Source organism: Salminus brasiliensis, chromosome 6 (genome assembly GCF_030463535.1).
Source record: "Salminus brasiliensis chromosome 6, fSalBra1.hap2, whole genome shotgun sequence".
In the NCBI taxonomy this organism is placed as follows: Eukaryota; Metazoa; Chordata; class Actinopteri; order Characiformes; family Bryconidae; genus Salminus; species Salminus brasiliensis.
The window spans coordinates 43056440-43083326 of record NC_132883.1 but is presented as its reverse complement, the minus strand read 5'-3'; the positions used below and the strand labels follow the sequence as shown (position 1 = coordinate 43083326).

The following is a 26887-nucleotide window of genomic DNA, read 5'->3' as shown; positions in this document are numbered from 1 at the left end:
TTCCGTTTCTACATTAACACCATAACTACACTTATTCTATAACATGAATTTCAAGTAATATATTAGCATGTTAAATCAGTCAGACAGAACAGATTATTAACGTTAAATTATACAAAACAATTCCAGATTTGTATACTATTTATACTTTATATTTATAGCACTACATATTAAATCATATAATTTATTATTATTTTTTATTTATTTAATTTATTTATATTATTTATTTATTTATTCAAATATATGATTTAATATGTAGTGCTATAAATATAAAGTATAAATAGTATACAAATCTGTAATTGTTTTGTATAATAATCATATAATAATCATATAATTTATTATTATTTATTATTTATTTAATTTATTTATATTATTTATTTATTTATTCAAATATATGATTTAATATGTAGTGCTATAAATATAAAATATAAATAGTATACAAATCTGTAATTGTTTTGTATAATTTAACGTTAATAATCTGTTCTGTCTGGCCAGTTTAACATGCTAAAATACATATTTTACATTTTTTAATGATGCATTTTATAACAGTCACGAATAAACCCTGTAATTTACAGCTGATTTCTGTCCATTAAAAACTCCATGAAATATCAGCATCACCACGTAGCAGCGGCCTCCTGCAGTGACTCATCTGTGGTTGCTATGGTGATGTGTACACCTTCTCATCGCTCCGATTGGCGGACGGCCTGAGAGCTAGACGAACGAGCCAATCCCAGCGCAGGAGGGGCGGGACTCGTGTGAGTACAGGTGGGGATTAGCCTGAAAACGGGCGGGCAGCGCGGGTGGGGCTGCAGGTTACTCCCACCTGTTGTGATGCAACCGGAACGTTGCCCCCCAAGGGAAAAGAAGCCCAGACTCGCCAACGGAGCTCTGCCGCTCGCCCCAAAACACAATGCAGGACCTCCACCCGCCTGTTAGTCCTGAGGAGAGTTTCCTATGAGCACGAAGAGCCTGAGCTGAGGCCTCCTGATGTACCATGACTGCAAACCATGCGCGAAAGTGGCGAAAAGGAGGCGCAGGAAGATAACGGTAGGGCTACAGCTGTGTGTGCTCCCTGTTATTCCGTCCGCAGGGCCTGAGCTGGGACCACTGAGTTTCTCTTTGTCTTTTCGACTTTCTCTTAATGAAGCAGAGAGTCCTGAGTCCGGAGAGGAGAGGGGACCGAGCTGGAGCAGCTACAGACTCGTTGTTGATCCAGTCCTGAAAGGAGGAACCGAAAAGCTGTACCGATATGATGGGCAGTGTTTCAGCTCACCAGTGAGTGGATGCTCAGTCACACACAGCTGCTGCTGCTGTTGTTGTTGTTGTTGATGATGATGATGATGATGATGATGATGATGGTGGTGGTGGATGTTGTTGTAAATCAGTTGAACCCATCTGGAAATCTGACACATGCCCATATATGCACATATTTCATAAGGTATTGGGCATTTATTTATATAAAATATAGTTATCTAATAAAAAATATAATAAATTATATGATTTAATATGTAGTGCTACGTATATACAGTATGATGTATTGGGCATATGCATAATATATGGATCATACATGTGTATTTAAGTGATGAATACAGTGTGTGTACATATAGTATGTAAGTATGTAGTAAACATGTAAGTGAATAGTAGTTATAATATAGGATATATGTTGCATCACTGAATCTGGCAGTTGCTCTTTACATTGCATTCAGGTTTTATGATAAATGGACCAATAGAAATGCTCCAAAATAATAAAAAAAATAAAAATGTGCATTGACTTCCATTGAAGGTTTAAAGGTTTCTTTTCTGGGCCTGTACCAGAATACTTACTAATATTTGATCAATTGGCCCATATTATATGTTATATATTTGAAATCTGAATATTGCCATATGCCAGATGTTCACATGAGAAACCATCTGCAGACCTGTAGATCAACCCTGGTCCTGGAGGATGTCCTGCACTGCATATTTTAGTGTTCCTCCTGCTCCCAGCACACCTGACCCAGCTAATCAGCTAATTGCCCAACCCTTCCTGAGTTGAAGGTGGTCTGTTAGACCAGGAAGCAGCTAAAATATGTAGTACAGGGGTAGCTGTCCTACAGCCCTGGGCCTCACTGCTGTAGATCCTTTGGATTTCTAGTCTGATAATTTAGCCTGAAAACATAAGGGTCAGTTATTAACTGTAAGATTTCAGGCCTGTTATTCTGTAATTACTGGTAACTGCTATGAGATTGATGTGTTGATTTTTAAGGCCTGTAATGATTTAGGCTTTGACAAATAAGCAATGTATTACAACTGTAAATAACAACAGCCATAATTATTAGGGATGTGCTGATACAGGACTTTTGCCCCAAACTAGGGATTGGGATTAGCAATTGTACCCTTAATTTCTTAATTTCCTCAACAGAATCCTGGAGTTCCTCCCCTGGAACATGTTAGAGATCCCAGACTGGCTCGCTTTTGGACCAAGTTCAAGGAGACGGACCTTCCAGTCCCCAAATTCAAGGTTAAAGCAGCAACTTGACTACCTCCCCCAGCTCTGCACTGTTTTGGCTCTATCCCAAGTGACTTATCAGTATTCCCTTCGTCATTTCTGAGAAATCGTGTTTCACTGATCATGTGATTTGTTTTACTTGTTTTTTTATTTCTATTTTAGATCGATGAGAATTACGTTGGTCCACCAAAGGAGGTGACATTCGCCAGACTGAATGACAACATTAAGGACGCTTTTTTAGGGGAGATGTGCAAAAAGTTTGGGGAAATCCAAGAGGTGGAGGTTTTGTACAATCCCAAGAATAAGAAACACTTAGGAATAGCCAAGGTCATCTACGACAGTGTGAGAGGGGCAAATGAGGCCGTGCAGAAACTTCACAACACCTCAGTCATGGGAAACAACATTCACGTGGAGCTGGACCCCAAAGGTAAAAACACACTCTCATATTTTCCCAGTATTTCTAAAGTTGGTGGGTCTTCAGTCATCACTGATCCACCAGTCTCATTTCATCACAGCATAAATGTCCATTTCTGGAAGGCTGGCGTCTGGCAAACATTGATGATTGTCCAGCTCTAACCCTCCTCATTTAGTTCAGTAGTTAATTCCTAGGTTTAGTTGGAATTTTAACGCATTCTCCAGTAATATTAAAGAAATATTGTTATAATAGATTATTAAAAAAAACTGTTGCTTTTCCACTCTATGCTGTGGGGAGGTCATTTTTGAGGTTTTGAGTTTGAAGACTCATATAGTCCTCACAGAAAAGCCCAAATATTGTAAAACAATGTACATGAGGTGACATGATGTTGTTTTGCTGGAATAGAAATGATTTGTAATATAATCCAAAATCATATCCTATAAAAATATCCTATAATTATATTTATCCAATATTTATCCATAATGGGAATTCTGGTAATACTGTGTGACATCTAGGAAATTCCCACTCATTAGACCATCTTTCCATTTCAGAACATTGTATTAATATAAATGAATGTTTTCAGCTATTTCTGATATAGACCTTCAATCCACACACTTTGTTTAGTCCCTGTAAAGAAAGTAGTTATATAGTATTGCCAGTAGAATAGAACTCTCTACAGCAGATAAACATGACCCTATTGGCACCATGCTGTCTAATGCCAGACATCCAATACTTGTGCATTGAGCTGGGGAGCTGAGGAGTTGGGTGATTATCCAGCATCCTGACCTCACTGATGCTCTTCCCACATCTTCACAGCAATGCGCCTCCAAGATCTAGTAGGAAACCTTTCCTCCCTGGACAGTAGAGACAGTTACTCCAACAAAAGCAGGATTCACTCTTTTTAATACCCTTAGAAAGAAACAATGAATGAGCAAGTGTCCCAATACTTTTGTCCATATAGTGTGCATTGTTGTTGGGATAGCCATCAAGATGTATCATAAAGTTGTGGGCAATATCAGTCTGTAAGTGTTCTGCTGGTTTCTCTTTGCTTCCAGGTGAGAAGAGGATGCGATACTTCCAGCTGCTTGTGAGTGGGTTGTACACCCCCTTCACTCTGCCTTTAGGGGAAGAAGCCTGGGGACCTCTGTCACCATCGTACAGCTCTGACTCCCACAGTGTGAGTGTGATCTGCAGGGCATGGTTCTGTTAGCTTCCTGTGGATGAAATATTGTTGGTAATATTTTACGAATGCAAAACATTTGGTTTATAAATGATGTAAAATGTTCAAAACCTTTTACAATTTGCTAAATGTTAAAGCTAATGTTAGCCGAGAGTGCACATAATAGCCATTCTAGTCAATAATACTTACATAATACCCCACAATCTCAAAAAATATTTTTCACATACACAGTCATACAATAGGAAGCAATGAATGAGCAGGTGTCCCAATACTTTTGTCCACATAGTGTGTATATATAGGCATATATGCAAAAGTATTGGGACGCCTGCTCATTCATTGTTTCTTCCTTAATCGAGGGTATTCAAAAACAGTTTGTCCTGCTTTTGCTGGAGTAGCTGTCTCTAGTGTCCAGTGAAGAAGGCTTTTGGAGGCTTTTGGAGGAGCATTGCTGTGAGGATTTGATTGCTTTCAGCAACAGGATTGTGAGTGAGGTCAGGATGTAGGATGATTATCACCACCCCACCTCATTCCCAACATCCCCACTCATCCCAAAAGTACTGGATGGAGCTCCACCATCCATCATTCCAGAGAGCACTGGAGTTCCACTCCTCTACAGCTCAATGCTGGGGGGCTTTATATGCCCCTCTAGCCCATGCCTGGCATAAGGCAGCATGGTGCCAATAGGTTCATGTTTATCTGCTCCAGAGTCCTCTTTATAAGGACTAGCCAAGCTGAGTGTGTGTGTGCATTTGCACATGTGTCAGCAATGGGTGCAACTGATGAATACATTGCTTTAGGATAAATTAATGAAGTGTATTCATTATGATGCTTCTTAATGTGCTTATTAACTGTCATTACTGCTTTCTGTCCTACAGGAGTATGAGGCAGTGAAGCGGCTGACACATGGGTTATTGTCCTCATCGCTGTCCTTATCTTCTGGGCTCCTTAGCTCCACCCCATTTGATGCTTCCACGCCTCTATCAATGGACACCGCCTATTCCAGCATGCATCAGGACACGCCCAGCAGCTTCTGGCAAACCCCTCTGTACCAGGACACTCCCTACACCTCTCCCCTGTCCCACAGTAACCCAGGTACCCCTCCACAGTGTGAAGGTCTACCTAATCTGTCCCAGGTGACAGATTTGCAGGGACACGGTTCATCCAGCTCCAAAATGATCTCCAACATGACTCCACTCCTTTCATCGGCTTCTCAGCCCGCCCACCCCAGTCCTCACCTGGTTCAGCTGACCCCACACAGTAAACCAAATTCTAGGCAGGGTGCCTTAATTAGCATCATACAAAGCTCAAGGTTTTCTAAAGGTCACATGGCATCAGGATGCCAGCCTCATCCAGTGGGCAGAGCCTCTCGGGGTGGACCCAGGGGCCATGTTTGGGGGCCGAAGTACCAGAATGCTTATAACCGGAGACCAGAGCACCACTACGTGCACAGACCTGTTTTTAATAGACTTAAATATCGCTCTGGACCTGCGAGCAGTCTGGTGCCTTTACCTGCTCATACACAGCCAGATAAGCTTCCTATACCGCCTTCTCAGTGTGAAGGTGGCATAGACAAACCCACAGGCCGCTTGGGGCAGAATACAGCCAGGGAAGTACCTGTTAATCCCTCTACAGGATGTGTGGACAAGTCGACTTCAGCAATATCCCAGTGTATCAGCAGTGCTGGAGCACATCCTACGCAAGCAGAGGTGGCGTTGCGTTCGGAGCCACTGGGGAAAGCTTTGGAAAGCCCCCTCATGACACCTTCCACGTATCTTACCTTTACCTCTCCTCCTCATGTTCCTGATCTGGAGCAGGAGCCTTCTGCTGGGACTCAGAGCCCAATGCAACAGTGCACCTCCCCTGGACCAGGGAGAAGCCCACCAACTGGGACACCTGCTCCAGATGCGGCCCCAATCAGTCTGGACTCCCGTATCCAGATGCTACTGGGCACTCACGGTTCAGATCTTCCTTCAAATGAGGACACCTCCGACTCAGATACCCACTCCGAGGACCATTCTGGAACCTCCAAATCTTATCCTAATTCACCTGATCCCCCTGATGTCACACCTTTCCCCACGTTCCCCATCGATTCTGCCCAGAAACAAGAAGGTTCTTGTGGGTCAGGTATTGAGGACGTGAGTCCCTACCCACTTCCAGACTCTGCAGAAGAAGGAGAAGTGTCTTCACCTGGCAGCACATACCAGTCCAAGATACCGGTCATTTCAACGCACTGTTCAGAGATTCGTTCAGCTCCTTCTCAACAAACAGCGATGGTAAGGATCCTTCATGTCTTTAAAGGATGCAAATGAAGTAGATTAGCATTAGTAAAGTAGTAGTTTGGTGACAGTGTATGGCTTGGCATTGCTCATTCAAAGTATTGGATGAAGCACCAACCATCATTCCAGTGAACACAGTTCCATTGCTCCTTAGCCCAATGCTCTGGTGCCAGTGGGTTTATGGTAGTCCTAATCTATTGGCAGTACTTCTCTACCGCTTAAATAGCAAAATTCACTCAACTAGTCCTCTTGAATTGCTGTGATTGATCATGTTTCTGTCTCTCGTAGCTCAAGCTGTTCCTCAGAGAAAGTGAAGCTTCAGAGCAGCCTGTTGAGCCCCGGACCTGCGGGGGAAGTTCTTCACCCCCTCCTCCCATCTTCCGAATGCCTCCTCCTCCCGTTCTCCTCCCTCCACCTGGTTTCCCTGCCCTACCACCCCCAATGATGCCTCCAAACCTACCTGCTCTGTGTGGACCTCCTCCTTTACTGCCTCCTGCGAACCTCTCCATACCCCCTCCTCCTTTCTATCCTCCACCAAAGCTCCCTATGGGCCAGGTTGGCAGGCCCCCAAGGTGGAACAGTCCTCCAGCACCACTTCCTATACCTACCAGAATAACACAGGGGAAAACCCATCCCATGTACTCTCCTCCTTTTCCCATTCCACCGCCTCCTGCAGCTTTTCCAGGAGTTGCTGTTCCACAAGATGGAGTCAGACTAAGGCAGTGTCCTCCTTATCCCTCCGTCGGGGGTTCAGCTGTTGTTCCAGGATACAGACCCCCATGGCCACCTCCGATGCTGCCTGTATTCGATCCTTCAGTGCCTCCGCCGGGATACGCCCCTGTGAACAAATCCCTCCACAAGGCTACAGTGGACGGCGTGCTGGCTGCTGTGGCTGCTGAGCTCCGGGCCATCGTGAAGAAAGACATTCATCGCAGGATGGTCGAAGGCATAGCTTTTGCTGCATTCGACCAATGGTGGGATGAGAGAGAGCACACAGCTAAGGTAACACCATACACCAGAAAAGAGGGTACATACACTGTGTACAGTAGCCCCCCCTTGTGCCATCAAAGCAGCTCTGAGGCATGGACTTCATGGTGGTATCTGGCACATCAGCAGCAAATCCTTTAAGTGCTGTAAGTTGTAAGGTGAGGCCTTGATGGCCCCAACACTGCCGCTGGTTCATCAGTTGTCCCTCCTTAAAGCACTTTTTGCAGATACTGACCACTGCATACTGGGAACACACCATGTGACCTGTTATGTGATGTTTTGGAGATGTTCTGACCCAGTGGTCTAGCCACACCAAAGCTCAATAGCTAGGTCCTTTTAAATCTTACCTCTCTGACAAGTAAACAGTTCATGACAATGTGACTGTCCATCCCTGTGTACCTCCAGATACATGTGGTTCCTGCGAAGGCTGGAGAGAGTAAAGAGGCTCCGAAGTCCAGGGTCTTGGAGCCGTGGAAGCCTGTGGAGGGCACGGGGCAGGAGGGTACTGCATTGGGTACAGGGCTGGGATTGGGCCTCCGTTCTGCTCTCAGACTGCCCTCCTTTAAGGTACCAATGTCATGGATCTAGTCACAACATAAAAAAAAAAATCATTGGATGTAATGATGAATTTCATTTATTTCATTCATGTCTATATACAGTATATGGACAAAAGTATCTGGACACCTCGTTCATCATTAAAAAACAAGTTTATTGTACTAGGGCTTTTTACTTTTTTATTTTGGAGCATTGCTTTCAGGATTTGATTGCATTAAGTGACAATGATGTTAGTGAGGTCAGGGTGCTCCTGCTGTATATTAGAGTCCAGAGAATACAGTTCCAGTTCTCTTTAGTTTAATATTGGGAGGCTCTAGTCCTCTATGTTACACTACTGGGACATCTGTGTCAGCAAAGGCCGCAACTTAAAATAGCTGAATGCGTTCATTAGAAGGGGTGTCCATAAATATTTGGACTTATAGTGTATATCATCAAATGTCGTCGAAATGTGAACCTGGCAGTTGTTCTTTACATTATATCAGAATTTCTGGAAGAATGGACCAATAGAAATGCTCCTAAATGGCTTGGAATAAAGTCTTTGTACATTGACTTCCATAGCTAGATCAGGATTATTAGATTCCAGGGTGTAGGACTGATGTGGAACTGCTACAGCTTGCCCATCTACCGTTTGTATATTCAGGTAAAGAGGAAGGAACCCAGTGTGGAAGACTCTGTGGAGGCTAAAAGGGCCCGCCCCCCCTCACCTGAACTATCCGAGGATGGAGGTCAGTTCTCTAATAGCTCTTTCTGTTTGTAGCACTAGCTTCCACAGCCTAATACAACAGAAACAGAATGGGTAACGGTTGTCTTTTCCAGTGCAGGATGTGCTTCTTTAATTAGCATTAGTCTGCCGAGTGTGCATCGTACCTGTGCATTCAAATGTTGTGTTTAGAAGCAGAGGAGGACACACACCTGGAGGATACAGTAGTGGATGAGCCCCAGAAGGGAGCTGATATCAATATGGTAAAACGGCGGCATGCCAGACCTCTGGAACTGGACAGTGATGAAGAGGAGGAGGGAGAGGAGGAGGAGAAGTCTGAGCAGATTGAAGGCTCAGAATGTGAAAAAGAAAGCTCCAGCCAGGATTCTGACCATAACACAACACAAAACAAGCTTTGTGTTGCAGATCAGGTACCGTAGCTGTGGAGCAGGACACTTAAGAGAATGTTCTGTAAAGTGGAACCGGTCTATGGGTATTTATATATATGGGTATTTTCCCCCTAATTCTTACAACCCGGACTGAAAGTCAACGTACTGCATAGAGTTTCTTTTTTTATTATTTAATAATTTTGCTCTACATTTGAAACTGTTAGATTGTGAAAACTACACATACTGCATATTCATACTGGATAAAAAATTAATTTAGAATTACTGTCAGACTGTAAAAACTATCCACACTGCAAATGCATACTGGATTAAAATCAATCTATAATTATTACTCTCAAACTGTAAAAGCTACAAATTGCAGATTCATACTGGATTTAAATCACTACATAGGTATTACTGTTAGACCGTCAAATTTACAGACATTGCATATTCATACTGGATTAAAATAAATTTAGTATTATAAAGTAGTATAAATTTAGAATTACTGTAAAAAAAAAAGATGTAAAAACTCAAATTCATATTGGATTTAAATCACTACATAGCTATTACTGTCTGACTGTCAAATTTACACACACTGAAGATTCATACTGGATTCAAATCACTCAACAGTTATTACTGTCACACTAAAACCTACACACACTGCTTCATGATTCATACTGGATAAAATAATAATCTATGTACTGCTGTTTATTAATCTATAATTATTACTCTCAAACTGTAAAAGCTACGAATTACAGCTGCATTCCAGATTTAAATCACTACATAAGTATTACTGTCAGACCGTCAAATTTACACACCCTGCAGATTCATACTGGATTAAAATCACTCAACAGTTATTACTGTAAGACTGTAAAAACTTAAATTCATACTGGATTTAAATCACTACATAGGTATTACTGTCAGACTGTCAAATTTACCCACTTTAGATTCATATCACTCCATAGTTGTTATTACACTATAAAAACTATCCACACTGTAAACTCATACTGGATAAGAATATTGGATCTTATCATTAATGTGCTATATTATAGAACTTTCACGGTTTATTCTAAACCAGTTTCAGTAGAGCTAGATGTTTTGAAATGATGATAGAAATAGGAGAGTTCATAGACTTTTTGTGGTTGAGGCCTTTCAGTTCATCAGTTGTTTACTGACTGAAATCTGAGCTAAATCTGAATTCCTGTGTTAGGATGATGAGGAAGAGGATGAAGATGACCAAAGAGAAGAGAGCCTTTCAGGTGTGCAAGAGGACGAAGATCACTCTGAAGATGACAAAGGTGTCACAACAGTTATAATACAGTATTAATGATGTGTTGTAATTCATATATTAAATCGACGTCTTGACTGCATCAGTTTGAAACTGGAAATTGATTAGAATTATATTTAGTCAAGTTTTCCCCAAATAAAAATGTATATTGTTTTAAAAATCCTAGATCAATGCCATTGTATTGTTTTTAATGTATACATTCAGCTGCTGTCCAAATACTTTTTCAAAATACATTTATGTATATATATATATATTTAGTTTTTCACTATTCACTATTATTATTATATAAAAACAATTGACTTGAATCATTGGGTACTGAATCATTGTTTTCCCTCAGAGGTGCTCAGCATAGCCTCATCCTGCACGCCCTCTGAGTCCTTATCCTCCTCGGACCAGGATTACGACTCCACGGTCTCCTCAAGATCTGACTTTGACTCCTCTGAAGAGAGTCTGTGCTCTTCAGAACTGATCCTTGTGTCCTCCGAGGATGAAGACGAAGAAGGTGCTGCCGAGAGGAAAGTAGTGGAGGAGATTTGGATCTCGTCAGATGAAGAGGAGGCTGATTGTGAGGACGTTGCTCACACTGTTGTTCACACTCCTTCACCTTCATCTATGATCTCTTGGGAGGATGAGCTGGATCCCCCTGTGACCCCATCTGCCCCACTGTCCAGTGATGGAGATCTGGACCACCTACTACTTGGTAAGATTGACCAGTTTAGAGTGTGACACTCTACACATCCACTGTATGGACGAAAGTATTGGGACACATACACATTACACCTACAGGAGCTTTTATATGACCTGACACCTGTAGTTGAATTACCGTGGCATATTCTAGTAATGCCACAGTTACTATAGTCATTAGACAGTTACTATGAACAATGCCATCTGTTCTTGCAGGTGCTGATCCAGAAGAAGAGCTGAGGGTCAGAGTGTTCTTGCATGGCTATGGCTGCGAGGATCCCGTCACACAGCATCTGTCTAACAAACTAGAACTGCCCGATCCAGCTCTCCTGTCCTCAGCCGAGGAACAGGAGCTGCAATGCCCACCTTCTCCATCTTATAAAGCGTTATCCTCAGGTACACAACACACCACTAAACTGCTGTTTTTTAATAATTAATTTAGAATTTTACCCCATTTCCTACCCAAATTGGAAGGCCAACTACCCAATCCTTGTTCATGCGAACTCCCCCTAACACACCTAGCTAGCCAGTGCAGGAAAGCGCGACTCTTCCATGCAGATCATATTTGTGTAGGTGTCACTGCACAGTAGAATAGTGCACCACCACTCCAGAGTCTGCTAGATCTTCAGCAGGTCATGTTTGGGACTAATGAGTAACGCTTGCTGTGCCTAATTTACAGCAATTTGCTTGCATGTTTACTCTATTCTCAGATGAAGAGTTGGAGACCCCGTTTGAGACTGAATTGGAGGATCTAGGGGACGCCATGGAAACGCTGGAGGAGCCTGGCAACCTCAGACCCCCTACACCTACAGGCTCCATGTCCGAGAGCGACCCTGACCTCGAGCTTAGGCACAGACTATCACCCCTTCATGCCCTGGAGGAGGAACTACCACATACCCCGGGTGGAGGAATAGAGATGGAGGACGAAACTCCAGTTCTTTCCCCTTGTCCTCCTACCCCTCTACCTCCTCCACCTTCTCCTACCGGCCTCCATCGCTTCCCTTCACCACCTGTTAACTTCTCGCCTCCTCCTTTACCCTCCTTATACCCCGCCTATGAAGAAACACCCAAAACACCTGGCAGGAATACCAAGCGAGAGCATATCTCGAGGAGAATGACAACAGCACAACACTCACAAGATGCGCTACTCAGGATGGTGATGCATGGTCCATTCTCCCCTTCCATCACCTCCCCATTGCCCCATGCTGGTAATGGGGTCCCTAGAACTCCAGGAAGGGACATCTCACCTTCTTCACCCCTTTCAGACCACGGCGACATAAGCTTTCGCCATAGGGAGCAGTGTTATGGTCAGAATCCTGGCTGGAGCTCCAGATATTCACCATGCTCTTCTGGTTCCTCAGCTTCAGAGACACCCAGCCCCGTGCCGAACTCTCCAGAGTTTGCACAACAGCAGCTAAATTCCTCTGCAAATCGGACCACAAGTTTGGACGTGGCACGTCTCAAGAGGAGACGTGAACGGCTCCAGCACAAAAGGAGAATGATCCTCTTGCGGAAAAACAGATTCAGTCGAAATGCGGAGGCTGTCTCTCGGACACCAGCTAGGAATTTGATCTCTAAATCATCCGGGGATGTAGCGGCATGTCCTAATGAGGGAATTAATGGGGAACGAACAGAGGCTCAGAGCAAGAGGCCGCTACAGGTGAGAGCAGATGTAGTAACTTTATTGTACGTACTCTATTGTAGTAACTTTATGTCCAAATATTTCTGGACACCCTTTTAAAGAACGCGTTCAGCTACTTTAAGTTGCGTCCATTGCTGACACAGATGGGAAAATGCACATTTGCATAGCTTGTCTAGTCCCTATAGAGAGTACCGCCAATAGAATAGGACTATCTGGAGCAGATGCACATAAACCTATTGGTACCATGCTGCCTAATGCCAGGTGTGGGCTAGAGTAGGGGGTATAAAGCCCCCCAGCATTGAGCTGTGGAGCAGTGCAAGAACTGTGTTCTCTGGAATGGTGATTGGTGCTCCATCCAATACTTTTGAGGAGTTGGGGATGATAAGGTAGAGTGGTGATTATCCAATATCCTGACCTCACTAGAACTCTTGTCGCTGAATGCTATCAGATCCTCACAGCAATGCTCCTCCAAAATCTAGTAGAAAGCCTTCTCATCTGGACAGTAAAGACAGTTACTCCCACAAAAGCAGGATAAACTTTTTTAATACCCTTAATTTTGTAAATAACAATGAACGAGCAGGTGTCCCAATACTTTTGTCAAAACAGTCAATATGTCAATAATACCTCTAACTACAGGGGCTGGAGAACAGAGTGGAGAACAGGCTTGAGGGAAGGGGAATGGAGAACCCTACACTTTCAGAGCAGCTGGACCAGCGGACAAAGAGGAGATGGTGGACGCACATCTCTCCGTGCCGGCCGCGTTTTGCTCCACGGTCGGAGCGGAGAGAAAAACTGGTCCTTCATGCTGTCTGGACCAGAGGGGTAAACGTGGAGGAGATTGGCCACCTACGGGCCTCGTATGAGAGAATGCTGCTGCAGGACAGCAGCTGTCAGTGGCTAAGCAACACACACTGGGTTCCTCACCCTCATATCCTTACCTAAACCGTGTCTCTCTTGACCTCTAGAAGCTTTATTGGCTTGTGTAGACATATTGACCAGTTATTATATTATATTATATACAGTCAAATCAGAATATTAGGACCACCTACCTAATAATGGAAATAACCACCCCTGGCTTGGATGACAGGTCAGCTGCTCCACTGTGGAGCACCGATTGCTCTGTACCACTCTGTGCTGGAGTCGTCGCTCCCCTCTGGCATCAGTGACCTGTGGAGGCACACCTTTACACTACTGTATGGACATGTGTCAAATCATGCCCTTTGCCCATAATAATGGTTTTGCACTCTGGTACAACTGACTGGTGTGCTTGCTTATTTATACGTGCATCTGCAATGTCCCAGGCTGAGTCCGTTCCAAAACAGGGGTGTTCGTAGTATTCTGATATGACGGTGCCTTATATGTTTAGTATGGAAGCACCAATATGTGAATTAAGCTGGATGAAGGAAGTTTACATTTAAGGCATTTAGCAGATGCTCTTCTCCAGACAAAAGTGCTTCACTATTTACTCAAGAATAATCTCAGCTAGTTTTAATAAACTCAAAATTTAAAGATCCACTAATCTTAGATACGACTAAACACAAGTCAGTATGGAGATCATAGTACTATACTCTCAGAAGAGGAGGGTCTTCAGTCTGGGTTTGAGGACAGTGAGTGTTGGACTCTGCTGTTTGGACACCCAGGGGAAGTTCGTGTCACCATTTCGGTGCAGGACAGAAAAAAGTCTGGACGCTCGTCTTCTGTGGATCTTAAAGGATGGCGGGTCGAGCCGAGCTGTACTTGAAGCTGGAAGGGCTCTTGGTGCAGATCGGCTTTTGACCATCGCCATCAAGTACGGAGGGGCTGGTCCGTTCCCTCGACTCTGGGCTCTCAGATATGAGGTTTTCTCCTCTGTGTGATTTGAGCCTCAGTTAGCTGGTGTTTTTAGACTGCTAGCTAACTTATCCAAGCCTAGATAGTCCGGCTACGAGTCCAAACACCTGTAAAGTCATACTAAGCTTTATGAGCTTTACCCTCCTTAACCGCTCCGCACCCAGCAGCGTTCCTGAGGAAAATCCAAGAGTATGGAGGGAAGGGGTTCGGTATCACATCACTGGGAGCGCACGGACTGAGGGATATTACTTCATTAGCAAAAGGGACAAGCTGCGATACCTCCGTCACACACACAGCGCCACAGAGGAAACGCCTCAGGACACCCAGGTGAGAACAGATCCAGACTCACTGTCACCTCATGGTCAGAACCACATAACCTACATAATAATTTCATTAAAAAGTCCTAAAAACGCTACGACTTATAGTTAATAAGTGAATGATTAGGAGAGGCTACATACTTTACAGTGTATGGTTGTGTGGTGTAGTGGATAACAACACTCCCCAGCCGAGTTCCTGGGCAAAATTCTACCTTCTCTGCCTGTGCAGTATATATATATATCATCTGACCCCAACTTCCTCCCGTAGGTCTCTCTGTACAGAGACTAGTGACGTATAAGCGCTTCTATATAATGATGTAAACACACAAAGCGTCGCTACTGTCGAGCTCAGAGGGTAGATTACACTTTATTTCTGTTGAAATATGGATTAAATCTCATAACTAACTCTCATTCTCTTACACACACACACACACACAGCTGCTCCTCTCATAGCTGTTAGCTTAATCCAGCCCAATGACTGACCATCCATTTATCTCTTAAAAAGTTGGTGAAGCTTAAATCTGCACTGAGAGACTATAAGAACAATAATCTGATTCCTCTGGACAGTTTATTAGTCACCCCCGCCCAAAAACTCAAGGACGTGTAGCTAGCATTTTAACTTGTGATTAATCAAAATGAATCCTAAATTATTGCTGTTATGTATATATATATATATATATTTATATATTAACCTCATATCCCAGAATATCCCCAACTTTACACAAGTAAAGAACGCATTTTATTAACGTTAATTTTGGAGTATTTTTTCTATTGATCCATTTATTATAAACTTTCGACACGGCGTAAACAACAAAAAGTCAAAACCAACAAACAGTGAGACAAGCTATTGCCATGACGACATCAAAATACACTATGATGTGACATTACTACAGCGCATATATGCAGAAATAATGTTCTGTAGGTTCATGTTTATTAATTTTACATGGTTTTTGTCCATGTAGTGCAAGAACGCCCAAGCCCAGCTTCCATCGTCTTCACGGTCTGGATCGGATTTCCGTGCAGAACAGCGCCGCCTGCTGTCCTCGTTCAGTTGTGACAGCGACCTCCTCAAGTTCAACCAGCTCAAGGTCCTACTGCAAACACAACACAGGGGTTTCGGGACATCAGGCGCGGGGCAATGTGACAGTATTTTAGTTGAACAGCACAGTAATAGGCTTTTCTGTGAAGACTGTAAAATCACCAGCACTTCTAGAACTCCTTACGTAGTTTAGGCGTCTTTAACTGGGTTTACTGTAGCAAAATTAACCCATTCATATCCAACCACTGAACCTAGTAGAAGAAGAAGTGTCATAGAATGTGCTCTGATGGGTTTGAGGTGTTGTGTGATTGTTGTATTTGATTTTTGTTAATAATCAAATTATGATCTTCTGCATTTTTTAACAGACAAACGACAAAAAGTCAAAATTATGAGATAAAAGCTCACTTTCAGTGATTCAGGTTACTGTAGTAGAGTGTGTGTACACAGCGCTGAGTAAAACCATCGTAATCGATTGATCCTGTTCTGAAATGAATGATTGATTACATGTGTGATCACTGATGTTGCCGCTTGCAGTTCCGGAAGAAGAAGCTGCGCTTCAGCAGAAGTCGTATTCATGACTGGGGGCTGTTTGCTGAAGAGCCAATCGCTGCAGATGAGATGGTGATCGAATACGTGGGCCAGAGCATACGGCAGGTTAGACACACACACACACACGCACACACACACACACACACACACACACACACACACACATACACAAACACACACACACATGCACTTTACAGTGCATTTCTCTGAGACTATTAATCCGCCGGGTTTGGGCTTCTCCCTGCTGTAACAGGGAGTCTGATCATCTGGCCCTTCATGGTGTCATTTAAATGAACCCATTCATATCCAACCACTGAACCTAGCATAAGAATGATAAGATAATGAGGTGCTCTGATGGGTTTTCAGTGTGGTGTGATTGTTGTATTTGATTTTCTTAAGAATCAAATTATGATTTTCTGCATTTTTGAGCAGACAGACAAAAAGTTGAATAACTGAGGATTTAATGTGATAAAATTAGTGATAAAATCTCACCCTCAGTGATTCAGATTTGTGAAAATTAAGAAAGCAAGCTTAACCTTAAGCTTAATCATATAGACCCAAGAAATAAATTAATAATTGACCTTTTTATGAGTTAAGAATTGTCTTATTCATTGCAGTATTCGCTGAATAATAGTCTGACTCCTAATAGCTGAGTAATAAGCCTGCAGTTGAAGTGTCTTTGTGTCATTTATCATGCATAAAAAACAGAAATGCACTTGTTTCTGAGCTGTTATGGTTTCCATCCCCTCTCCAGGTGATTGCAGACATGCGCGAGAGACGCTACGAGCAGGAGGGCATCGGCAGCAGCTACCTGTTTAGAGTCGACCAAGACACCATCATAGATGCTACAAAATGTGGCAATTTGGCCAGGTTCATCAACCACAGCTGTAACGTGAGTAGTAACTGGACTGTTGGAGGACTTCTGCTTCTTTCAGTCTGCAGCAGATTTTCTATGCAATTAGTCTTTGGACGGTTCGAATTCCTACACTTTTAACGAGTGACTGATCATCTCTTCTCTTTTTGAACCTTCTTTTAGCCAAACTGCTACGCTAAAGTCATCACGGTTGAATCTAAAAAGAAAATAGTCATCTATTCCCGCCAGCCGATCGGCATCAACGAAGAGATCACGTATGATTACAAGTTTCCCATCGAGGACGAGAAGATCCCCTGCTTGTGTGGAGCGGAGAACTGCAGAGGAACCCTCAATTAGAGTTCCAACCATCGAGACATTATCCATCATAAGCCTTTATCTAAACAATACATAACTAGTCCTGGAAACATCTATGAAGCATGTATAACACTTTTTTAAATATTGTGTGAAGATGTTAAAAAAATGTAAGTGACTATGAAAATGATGCATACACTGATTTATACAGATATATTGTATGCTGGGCATCAAATATGGTATCTGAAGGGTTACACGAGTATTATGAATGGGTTATGAGAGCCTTGTGTAGTTCCTATTCAGTTGTAGATTGTTTTTTTAATACATGCAGTTATTATATATAACCAGCAGGGGGTGGCGTTTCACACAGTTGGGTTCCCTGAACTTGTACAGTTCTTTTTATTATCATTAACAAAGGAAAAATGCTTAAATACACCAAGATACAGCAGATGCAGATTCAGCCTGTGTGATATTATCGTTAAACATGCAGAAGGAATAAAGTATTTTCTTGCAAAAACATCGTTCTTTCAGCGCTGCATTAAAAAGCAGTAGTATGTTTATTTTTTTTGCCTTATAACAACCGGTATTATACGCATGCACGTATATGTTAGATTTATAAGCAGTCAAAAATACAAGCATTTACTGTTTTTAATGTATAATACCTGTTTAAAGTTATAAAAATGGAAAAGTGATCCTTGGAAAATGCGGGCATCGATCCCGCTACCTCTCGCATGCTAAGCGAGCGCTCTACCATTTGAGCTAATTCCCCGTGATAGCGAAGGGAGGGCATTACCCCCTATTATCCATCATATTGTACACAATTAAACAAAATTATAGCTTATTACTCGATATAATTGAAATTAAAACACACTATCGCGTTATATCATCATCTTGTACTCTAACAAAGCAATACGGCCACTGTTTATGGTGTATTTCCGAGCTGCAAAGCGCTCCGAACAGCAACAACAGACCGAGACTTTTATTTTGTAAATGTAGAAATATAAACATCCGCTCGAAGAAACTAAACACAAATCTTGTTTAACTGTCCTAAAATCGCCAAATAACCCGGGCAAAGTGCTGAAATGTGACGGTATTTAAAGTATTTGGTAAATATACACGAATAAATACTGACTGGTAGTTAGATAAATACACAGGAGTAACATAGCTGGCGCCAGCGCTGCAGCTCTCAGTATTATTGCCTTTAGCCTAAGCAGCTGGACTGACTCTAGTTGGGGGTAAAGTTGCCACCCGTCCCGTAAAATTTGGCAATTAAATGTTGCCTATTGAACCAATTTGTATCGTATTTACATACATGTCTAATACATATAGAGTCTCTATAGTTATGCACTTAATAAGTTACATTAAGTTCTCAGTTTATTTAATTTATATTTTAAAAGTTCATTATTGCACACTCCACACAAACAGATTTCATCTAAGATTTCATTAAATGCACATAATAAGAGAATGTGTTCACTGGTAATAAAGCATTTCAAGCTTTAAGTATGACTAACTGCTTCCTTGATCACCCCTTTATTAAAAACACCAGCACTAAAAATAATAATAATAATAATAATAATAATAATAATAATAATTATAATGATAAAAAAAAGAAAAAGAAAAAAAGAAGCAGCCCCGCCCCACAGGAGTCGGACCCGTGGCCCAGCCGTCCCTTATTTTTACTTCTGAAAGGTGACAACTGTCTTATAACTTTTTCCTCATCAAAACAATTCTAATTATTACATTTTAGCAATGATTTATTAAAAGACTTAAGTCTTTAGTTGTATTAGTTGAATTATATTATCTCTATATTATCTCTAAATACTTAAAATTAAGATCAAGTGTTTAAATATTTTAAAAACAAGTGATGAGATTTGTCACAGATACAGCCCCAAGAGCATGTGTCCGTAGTGTATTTTACGGCTGCACAATATATCCTTTTAGTATGCTCATGGAAATTGGTCACATAGCAGGCGTGCAATGTTATACAACTGGTGTGGTTTCCTTTTTTTTCCCACAAGACTGTTGATCTTGGAGAACAACATGGGGACAAATCAGATGTGAATTAAAATGCTTTAATAGTGATGTGTTTTGGGCACCACATTATACAGCCACCAGGTAAAACACAACATTCAGAAACTACAGAATAAAAGAGACTGGGGTGTGTTTCAGGAGTGTTTAATATCTTTACAAAAGTAGAAAAAACAAACAAACAAAACAAACAAAAATTACATTGAATTTCTTTTCCCTTTATGTGCCTGAAGTTAGTGATGTATTTTAAATTTCCTCAGTGTTTCCATTAGGGGTTAGGACAGTGAGGTTCCCTCTGGCATTCTGGTCCACCTCAATCGCCTCAAATAAAGACTTAAAATTTCCTGCACCAAATCCCTGTAATCACAAAACGGCAGTATAATATATTATTATTTAACACATAAAAATAAATAAATAAATAAATACAAATGTGTGTACATGTTCAATAGTGTGTTATTGACTGCATGTGTTATACCATGTAATTCAATGGTTAAACATCCCCTTTGCCAATATGGACAATATGGTGTGAAGCCGAACCCCTGTTATTGTGGTGAGTTGTGGAAGAAAGGGAGGAGACGGGGTGGAGGTGGTGCGATGTTTGTTCAGCACTAAGTTGGACTGAGGAGTGGGGTTATATAAGGGGCTTGAGGGCCAGAAGAAGGAGTATAGGTGTAATCCTTCTCCCAAAAACTCCACATATGGGTTAAACACTGCTAATCTGTGAAGACTTTAGGTAGAAATGACTAAATGACTATAACCTGTCAAAGTTTACCTGGTGGTTGTGTCTCTGAATAACCTCCAGGAACACGGTGGGCCTGTCCTGGACAGGTTTGGTGAAGATTTGGAGAAGGTAGCCGTTATCATCGTAGTCCACCAAAATTTTCAGCTCCTGGAGAAGAAATAATACCATTTAGTTCAGGTTCAATATTTTAAACTACTAGGCATGGAGCTTTCTCAAGGAAAATAAATAGTTAACAAAACAATACCAGTATTTTTTTATTTATATATTACAGTCACTCAAGAATACAAAACCACAGCAGAAGTATGGACACACTGTGCAGAGAGAAATCTCGGTTTTTGATAGTAACTTTTAAAGAAGGTAATGTCTGACCTCCAGAATGTTCATGTCCTCAGTAATTTTGACCTTTGAAAGCTTCAGTTTCTCCCGGAGCTGCTGGTAGTAAGCATCAGGTACACTCATGAACTCCATGCCACGCTCCTTCAGATTTCGAATCTACTGAAACAGGCATAAACAAAAATACGCATTCTAGTTTTTGACATTCATTTGTTTATTGTGGGGCCTGAATGGGTAGATCATTAGATTTTATCCATGGGTTCCATGTTGGCACCCATCATGGTCCCACCAGAGTCAGTGATAAGACCAAAAGGGGTTAAACATGGGCCCCATCTGGGTTGTACACTGCACACTGCACAGGGCCTAGATGTAACAATAGGGCCCATTGGGCAAACCCAACTAGGTCCCAGTAAAAACCCACCTAGCCCATGTTTCATCCATGTGAGCCCAACATCAGCATGTCGGCTAGGATGTACTGCCTGCATGCAATTCAGTTTTGTCAAAAGATACGTGGCTAATAATCAGTTCCTTAATTATTATTCTGATTTAGATGCTGATGCTAGTTGTGGACATCTGGTGTCTACTCACAGCTTCGATGATGTTGGAGGTGTTCATGGCAATGTGCTGGACTCCTGGGCCACCATAGTACTCCACATACTCCTGAACACACACAAGCAGAAACGAGACAGCTGTCAGGACACTGTGTCTGTGTACATTTGCTTGTACTTCTGTTCATTTTCTCTCTACATCAACTTCACAGAAGGTGTCACTAATGTGTGTGTGAACTGCAATGAGCAGTGCATGCATGTGTGTGTGTGAATGCTTATATATGGTCACTCTGTACGTGTGTTTGTGTAGATGCATGTGTGCTTACTGACGTGTGTCTGAATACGAATAGAGTGTGTGTGCACATGAGTCTGCATGTTAATTATCCCCTTGTGTTCACATGGATGCATGTGCACACTGATACGTGTATGTGTTTGTGTGTGTTGTGTCTATTATTAGCATCTTCACATGGACTTATATGTGTGTGTGTGTGTGTGTGTGTATGTGTGTGTGTGCATGTGCGCTTGCCTGGATCTGGGATTTGCGTTTTCCCAAGGCTGGTTCATTAATAGGCATCTTGACTGTCTCCTCATAGTTTGCCACCACTATGGAGCGCAATGCACTGAACTCAGTCTGCAGCTGCTTATCATCCACAGACCAGAACCTGTGGAACAGCAGGTTCCTCTGATACCTTCACACAAACACACAAAGTTTAAGGGCAATGATAAACAAGCCTTCAGATTAATGGGGTTAGTGTCAGCAAAGCCTCCTAAGCTAAGACCCATTCCTGGTTCCTGGTCCATTCCTGCTGTGTGTGGGTTGCATACGTTTAATGAGGTTCCTCCTCTCTCCGCCCCTAACTGCCTCCAGATGCAGGCTGATGCTGAGTCATGGCTTTACTTACTCTCATACAAAACCGGCCCCTCGGTTTACATAATACCAGGGCAACCACTACCATTCAATCAAATGCAGCCACCTCCCTCTTCCCTTCTCCCTCCTCTCCTTTCAGTCTTCACCACTTGAGTAGTATAGGCATATTCTTTCCTTTTTTTTTACCAGCACTCCCCCCTCTCTCTTTCTCTTTTTTCTCTCTAGTGCTCTTCACCCACACCCTGGGGTGGAGCATGAGCTGTGTTGTGATTGGTCAGGAGTGAACTGGGAGTTTTTCCTTGGAGGACCAACCCTTTACAGTAGCCCTGCAGGCTGCGCTGCTTTCGTTTATAGGTTTTTACACTATATAACTATCCACACACTGCTCTCATGCCCTACTCACCTTTCCACCTATCTGTAAGGCTACTTTTCCGCCTGCCTGAATCATTATTTCACTGAAGAGCGAATAAATGCACACCTGTCTGAAATATGAATATAAGCTGTTTTCTCACCATTCCACCACTGGCACCATCTCATCGTCTGGCTGGTTTCCCACCACATGGTCGATGAAATCCAGCTTGCCACTTGGCCTGCAAGACAATCAATCGCAATTTCGTACAGACATGTTCATGATGGACAATTTTCAATAACAATAACAGAGAACAACTGCTACCTAAATAACTACTAAAGTGGCTAACATCAATTTATGGTGTGTTTTTGTCCTTTTTCACTTACAGCTGATCCAAAAGAGGATCACGAAACAGAGGAGCGTGGAACCCTGGTAGAAAAAGTCCATTATAGCCATCCCTCTCTACCAGAGTGTGGGTAGTGTCTCCATACTGAAAAAAAGGTGAACGTGAGATCAGACAAGTGAGGAAAATTTCTATTTATCTTAGACTACATTTGTTGACACATTTAACACAAAGCGTTGGCATGTGGGATTGCATTTAAATTCTTAGCTTTCATGACTACACAATTAACACATTAGTTTGATAGGATACTTTTAATAAGTTCTTTAGTCAAGGAAATGATCATGTATAGCTCCTTGGCAACTCCTAGAGCCATTAAAACGCATAATCAGTTCTTTGCTTCTGTTTAATTAAGAATGGTTTAGCACCAAGAAGGTTTCCACTATTGACAGAAGTTACCATTTTTGCTTAGTGCAAGGGTGCTGAATCCTGGGCCTGGAGATCTACCACCCCGTGTAGTTTATCTCCCTAATCTAATACATATGATCCAGTCAATGAAAACCTTCAGAGGCATCTGGATATTAGAGTCAGGTGTTTTGGCTTAGAGTGTAGTTACTGAGGGATCAAGAAAATGCATGTAATCGTTGCTCATAATACTTACTGTCTGCAGCACTGCAAGTTTCACCTTGCCAAACTTGTCCTCCAGAACACGAGGTTCCTTGATGATGATGGCACCTCGTTCTCTGGCTTTCTGTGAAGTTACAAAGGAACGTTTCGAGATGTGGGTTACGGCGTATTTCTGTGCAACTTCTGATTGTATTTTTTTCAGTTCTTCTAAACAATTCAAATAAAAGCTTTTCTTTATACTGTATATACTCATGTAAAGGTATACGTGTACTGAATTAAATTAAATTTAGTTTAATTAAATATGTATTTCTTTTTTGAACATGTAAATCACATTCTATCAATACAATAACTGTTTGACAAACAACACTGTTAATATAATGTAAATTCAATTAATGTTTTTTCTCAGTATTAATTATTAGGGGTAGGATCTTGTCATTACATAAACGATAGGATCATAAACAGTCACAATAACATAGGTGCCTACCTAATAGTAGTTGGTGAGTAGGGTATAGGGAAAGGGAATGGGCAGGGTCCTATCAGGGTGTGTTATATTACTTAGTGTGAAGTAACTGAAAGCTGAAAAGTAATGTTACAGTACTGTACATTACCTGCACCAGGAACTCACAGTCCTGTACAGTAAAGGCCACATCTTTGACCCCATCTCCATGTTTCACAAGGTGCTGCCCAATCTCTGATAAGACAGTGCAGTAAATCAGTCGTTTATATCAGACACTTTCAACACGTTCAGTTTTACTAAAAGCTAAATAATAAATACCTTTGTTTCCAGGATTCAGAGCGGAGGAAAATACATAAATGATCTACAGTGAATAAGAAAACAGATCAATCTTAAAACAACTTTCCTCTCAGCTTTAACAGAAGAGATTGTAATACAGAAACTGCAGGACCAGGATAAAGTTACAGTGTAAGCATAATCACCTTTCCTTGCTTTACTGCATGGGAGACCACATCACGACTGCCAGTCTCCAGCCCGCTGTAGGCCAGCGGCTCAAAACCCAGTTTATTACAGTAATATGAGGCTGCCTGGAACACATATCACAGAAAACATGTGAAAATGTAATCTAGTACATTTGAAAAAGAAAATCTACAAAATTTAAAGGATAAAATTTAAATAATCTGTTAAAAAGCTAATGATTCTGAGATAACTCATCAAGAATGAAGCTGAAAAATTAGAATGGCATGCATTTCTATAGTGGTGGTTAAATCTTAAAGCATCTCTAGAGAAAATTGCTACAAAAAGTATCTCAGTGTTGTTCTACAAATGTCTAAAAACATAATCTGGTGTCCACTTTACAATATTTAAATACTCACTATATTAAATAAAAAACACTTTAATTTGGTCGTTAATTGGAAGGATTCTAAACTTCTTAATGAATTCGTGAATTAGAACAGAGTTTTCTCAAACAGCAGATTTAAGACTAAGGGGATAGCACCCCCATGTGGTCAATCACACAAAGGAACCCAGAAGAATGCCAATATGGATCGAATTAGTGAGTGGATGGTGTTCAGTGGCTGAATCTTTGATTCCTCCACCCCTCATGAGAGCCAATAGCATCCTGCTCTACAGAAACTCCTCTAAGGTTCATTGAGTTTACTGCAAGAATAAAGGACACAGGGATAATGCTGTGTGCGAAAACACTTCAGGAAAACAACTTTACCTGTTTTGCATTCCCCACCCAGAACGTGATGTGGTCAAAGCAGATGAACTTGCCCTGCTCATGCTGATGGGAGAAATCAGGGAAATAAATAAATAAATAAATAAATAAATAATAAACAAAATTATATATATATATATATATATATATATATATATATATATGCAGTAAACACATATTGTTTATTTTGTGCAATTAATGAAATGTACATAATTTCAGAATTACTCTTGACTTGTAAATAAGATTCTCATTATTTTAGGTTGTTATTTTTCTATTATTATATTGTAATATGAATGTATTTTTTGGTTATCTTCCATTATATCCTCCATTATTTTGTTATTTTGCACAGCCATTAAGATAAACAGGGACTTTATTAAGTATAAAGCCCATTATTGTGACACTAATACATGAGGCACATACCTTGTCGCCTTTGTCTGTGTAAGTTGTCTAAAAGATAGGAGAAATGTTACTATTATTGCATTTATGTTTTTAGTTTTTTTAAGTGGAATGTGATTAGTTCCAGAGTTAAAACAAAGCATTTTAAATCTGCATGACATGAAAAAGAAACTACAAAAAGCATTGAATTCAATGTTTATAGCTGGATAAAAAAAAAAGTCATCTCACCATGATGATGTCCTGTGGGTCCTGTTTGGAGGCAGAATGTTGGGCTGACCCAGTGATCCAGAATTTAAAGAGCAAGAGGCATCTGGGGGGCGTTTCCCCCACCCACCGGATGCGTGCAGTTGTTTTACTTTGGAGTTATGCAATGGTTCTTAATTGCCTTGGCTTAAAGTTATGACTTGGTCTGGTATTTTCTTCCAGCAAGGGGAACACAGACTGATAACAACCAGAGTTCTTACTGAAAAGCGCTGCACCTAGTTTAAAACAATAACATAAGGCCTAATTTCATCACAAATGCCATGCAACTGAAATTCACAGATCTCACAGGTTTTTCAGGCAGCTGCAGAATAGACTTACCCAAAAGTCAAAAGGTTTCTGCATGGAAGACAGATGGGCTGAATAAGACCTAATCTCTGCTGAATCTGAAGCATGTGGTCAAATACCACAAACTACAATTTTTACATGTTTACTTGGTAATTTACTCAATTATATTTACTACAGAACCTAAGCACAAGCCTTGACAGGTTTTCTGTTCTGTTTCTCAACGTTTCAGTGGAAACTTAGCACTGCAAAAAATGTGTTTAGAACTTATGTTTATTATTATATTTAATACTTATTGTTTATTATTTATGTGTTTATAATTTACATGCATACTGTAAAGAGATATACGTATCTACTGGTATAATCATTTATTTGATCATTTTCAAACCAATAACTTGTAAAATGTAGATTTTAATATTAAAAGTAATATTTTAAAAAGGATTTTAGATGTTTTACAACAATATCAATATTTCAAACAGTTTGAAACAAAGAATACTTGTTGAGTGATAGGCAAGATAATTGTTATGTAATTATCTATATGGTTCACTTTTGAAATATGAGGCAGAATATGATTTTTTTTGTATTCCAATCTTCATTATTGTCATATTACAGTCATCTACAGCTTAGTTAATCAATCTTGACACTATCTATCATTACTTTTTGTATTTCTCAGCTTCTTACAAATTGGATTACTTAATAATAAAATGCTGATTCCTCTGAAACAGCAGAATATACAGCATATATAAATATATACACTCATATAACAGCTTCATATATCAAAATGGTTAATCCATATAATATAGAGAAATGCTTCCCTCTTGTGTCTCTCCACCACTATTTCAAATAGATCAGTGTCTATTCAACATGACTGAATCAGAGATAAGCTGTACAGAAATCATGTAGAGTCTAGTTTAGCTTAGTTCACACAGTCTTTGCTCT

General features: G+C 41.0%; 2 protein-coding genes, 1 non-coding gene and 1 pseudogene across 3 annotated transcripts; 2 read left to right on the top strand and 2 right to left on the bottom strand.

Annotated features, from left to right (window-relative positions):
- The window catches only part of LOC140557836 (uncharacterized), a 35117-nt pseudogene extending 34444 nt beyond the window's left edge, over positions 1–673 (top strand).
- Positions 674–920: 247 nt separating this feature from the next.
- setd1bb (SET domain containing 1B, histone lysine methyltransferase b) lies at positions 921–17930 on the top strand. The gene is made up of 20 exons (XM_072681136.1): positions 921–1044; positions 1145–1272; positions 2399–2497; positions 2648–2912; positions 3956–4077; positions 4956–6353; positions 6645–7358; positions 7749–7910; positions 8539–8623; positions 8791–9029; positions 10195–10282; positions 10610–10972; positions 11173–11352; positions 11667–12616; positions 13235–13526; positions 14589–14755; positions 15708–15833; positions 16319–16438; positions 17088–17225; positions 17370–17930. The coding sequence occupies exons 1-20, from the start codon at positions 1005–1007 to the stop codon at positions 17541–17543; spliced, it is 5850 nt and encodes a 1949-aa protein (XP_072537237.1). The 5' UTR covers positions 921–1004; the 3' UTR covers positions 17544–17930.
- Positions 17931–18194: 264 nt separating this feature from the next.
- trnaa-agc (transfer RNA alanine (anticodon AGC)) lies at positions 18195–18267 on the bottom strand. Its single transcript has one exon. It is a non-coding gene; the product is annotated as a tRNA-Ala (tRNA).
- A 1287-nt stretch (positions 18268–19554) lies between these two features.
- Positions 19555–25651, bottom strand: LOC140557007 (4-hydroxyphenylpyruvate dioxygenase-like). Its single transcript, XM_072681135.1, has 14 exons — positions 25631–25651; positions 25427–25453; positions 25010–25072; positions 24270–24374; positions 24109–24151; positions 23942–24024; positions 23368–23457; positions 22753–22856; positions 22530–22607; positions 21676–21838; positions 21190–21261; positions 20638–20760; positions 20299–20415; positions 19555–19883 (listed from the first exon to the last, which is right to left on the bottom strand). The coding sequence occupies exons 1-14, from the start codon at positions 25631–25633 to the stop codon at positions 19773–19775; spliced, it is 1182 nt and encodes a 393-aa protein (XP_072537236.1). The 5' UTR covers positions 25634–25651; the 3' UTR covers positions 19555–19772.
- Between the last annotated feature and the right edge of the window lie 1236 nt (positions 25652–26887).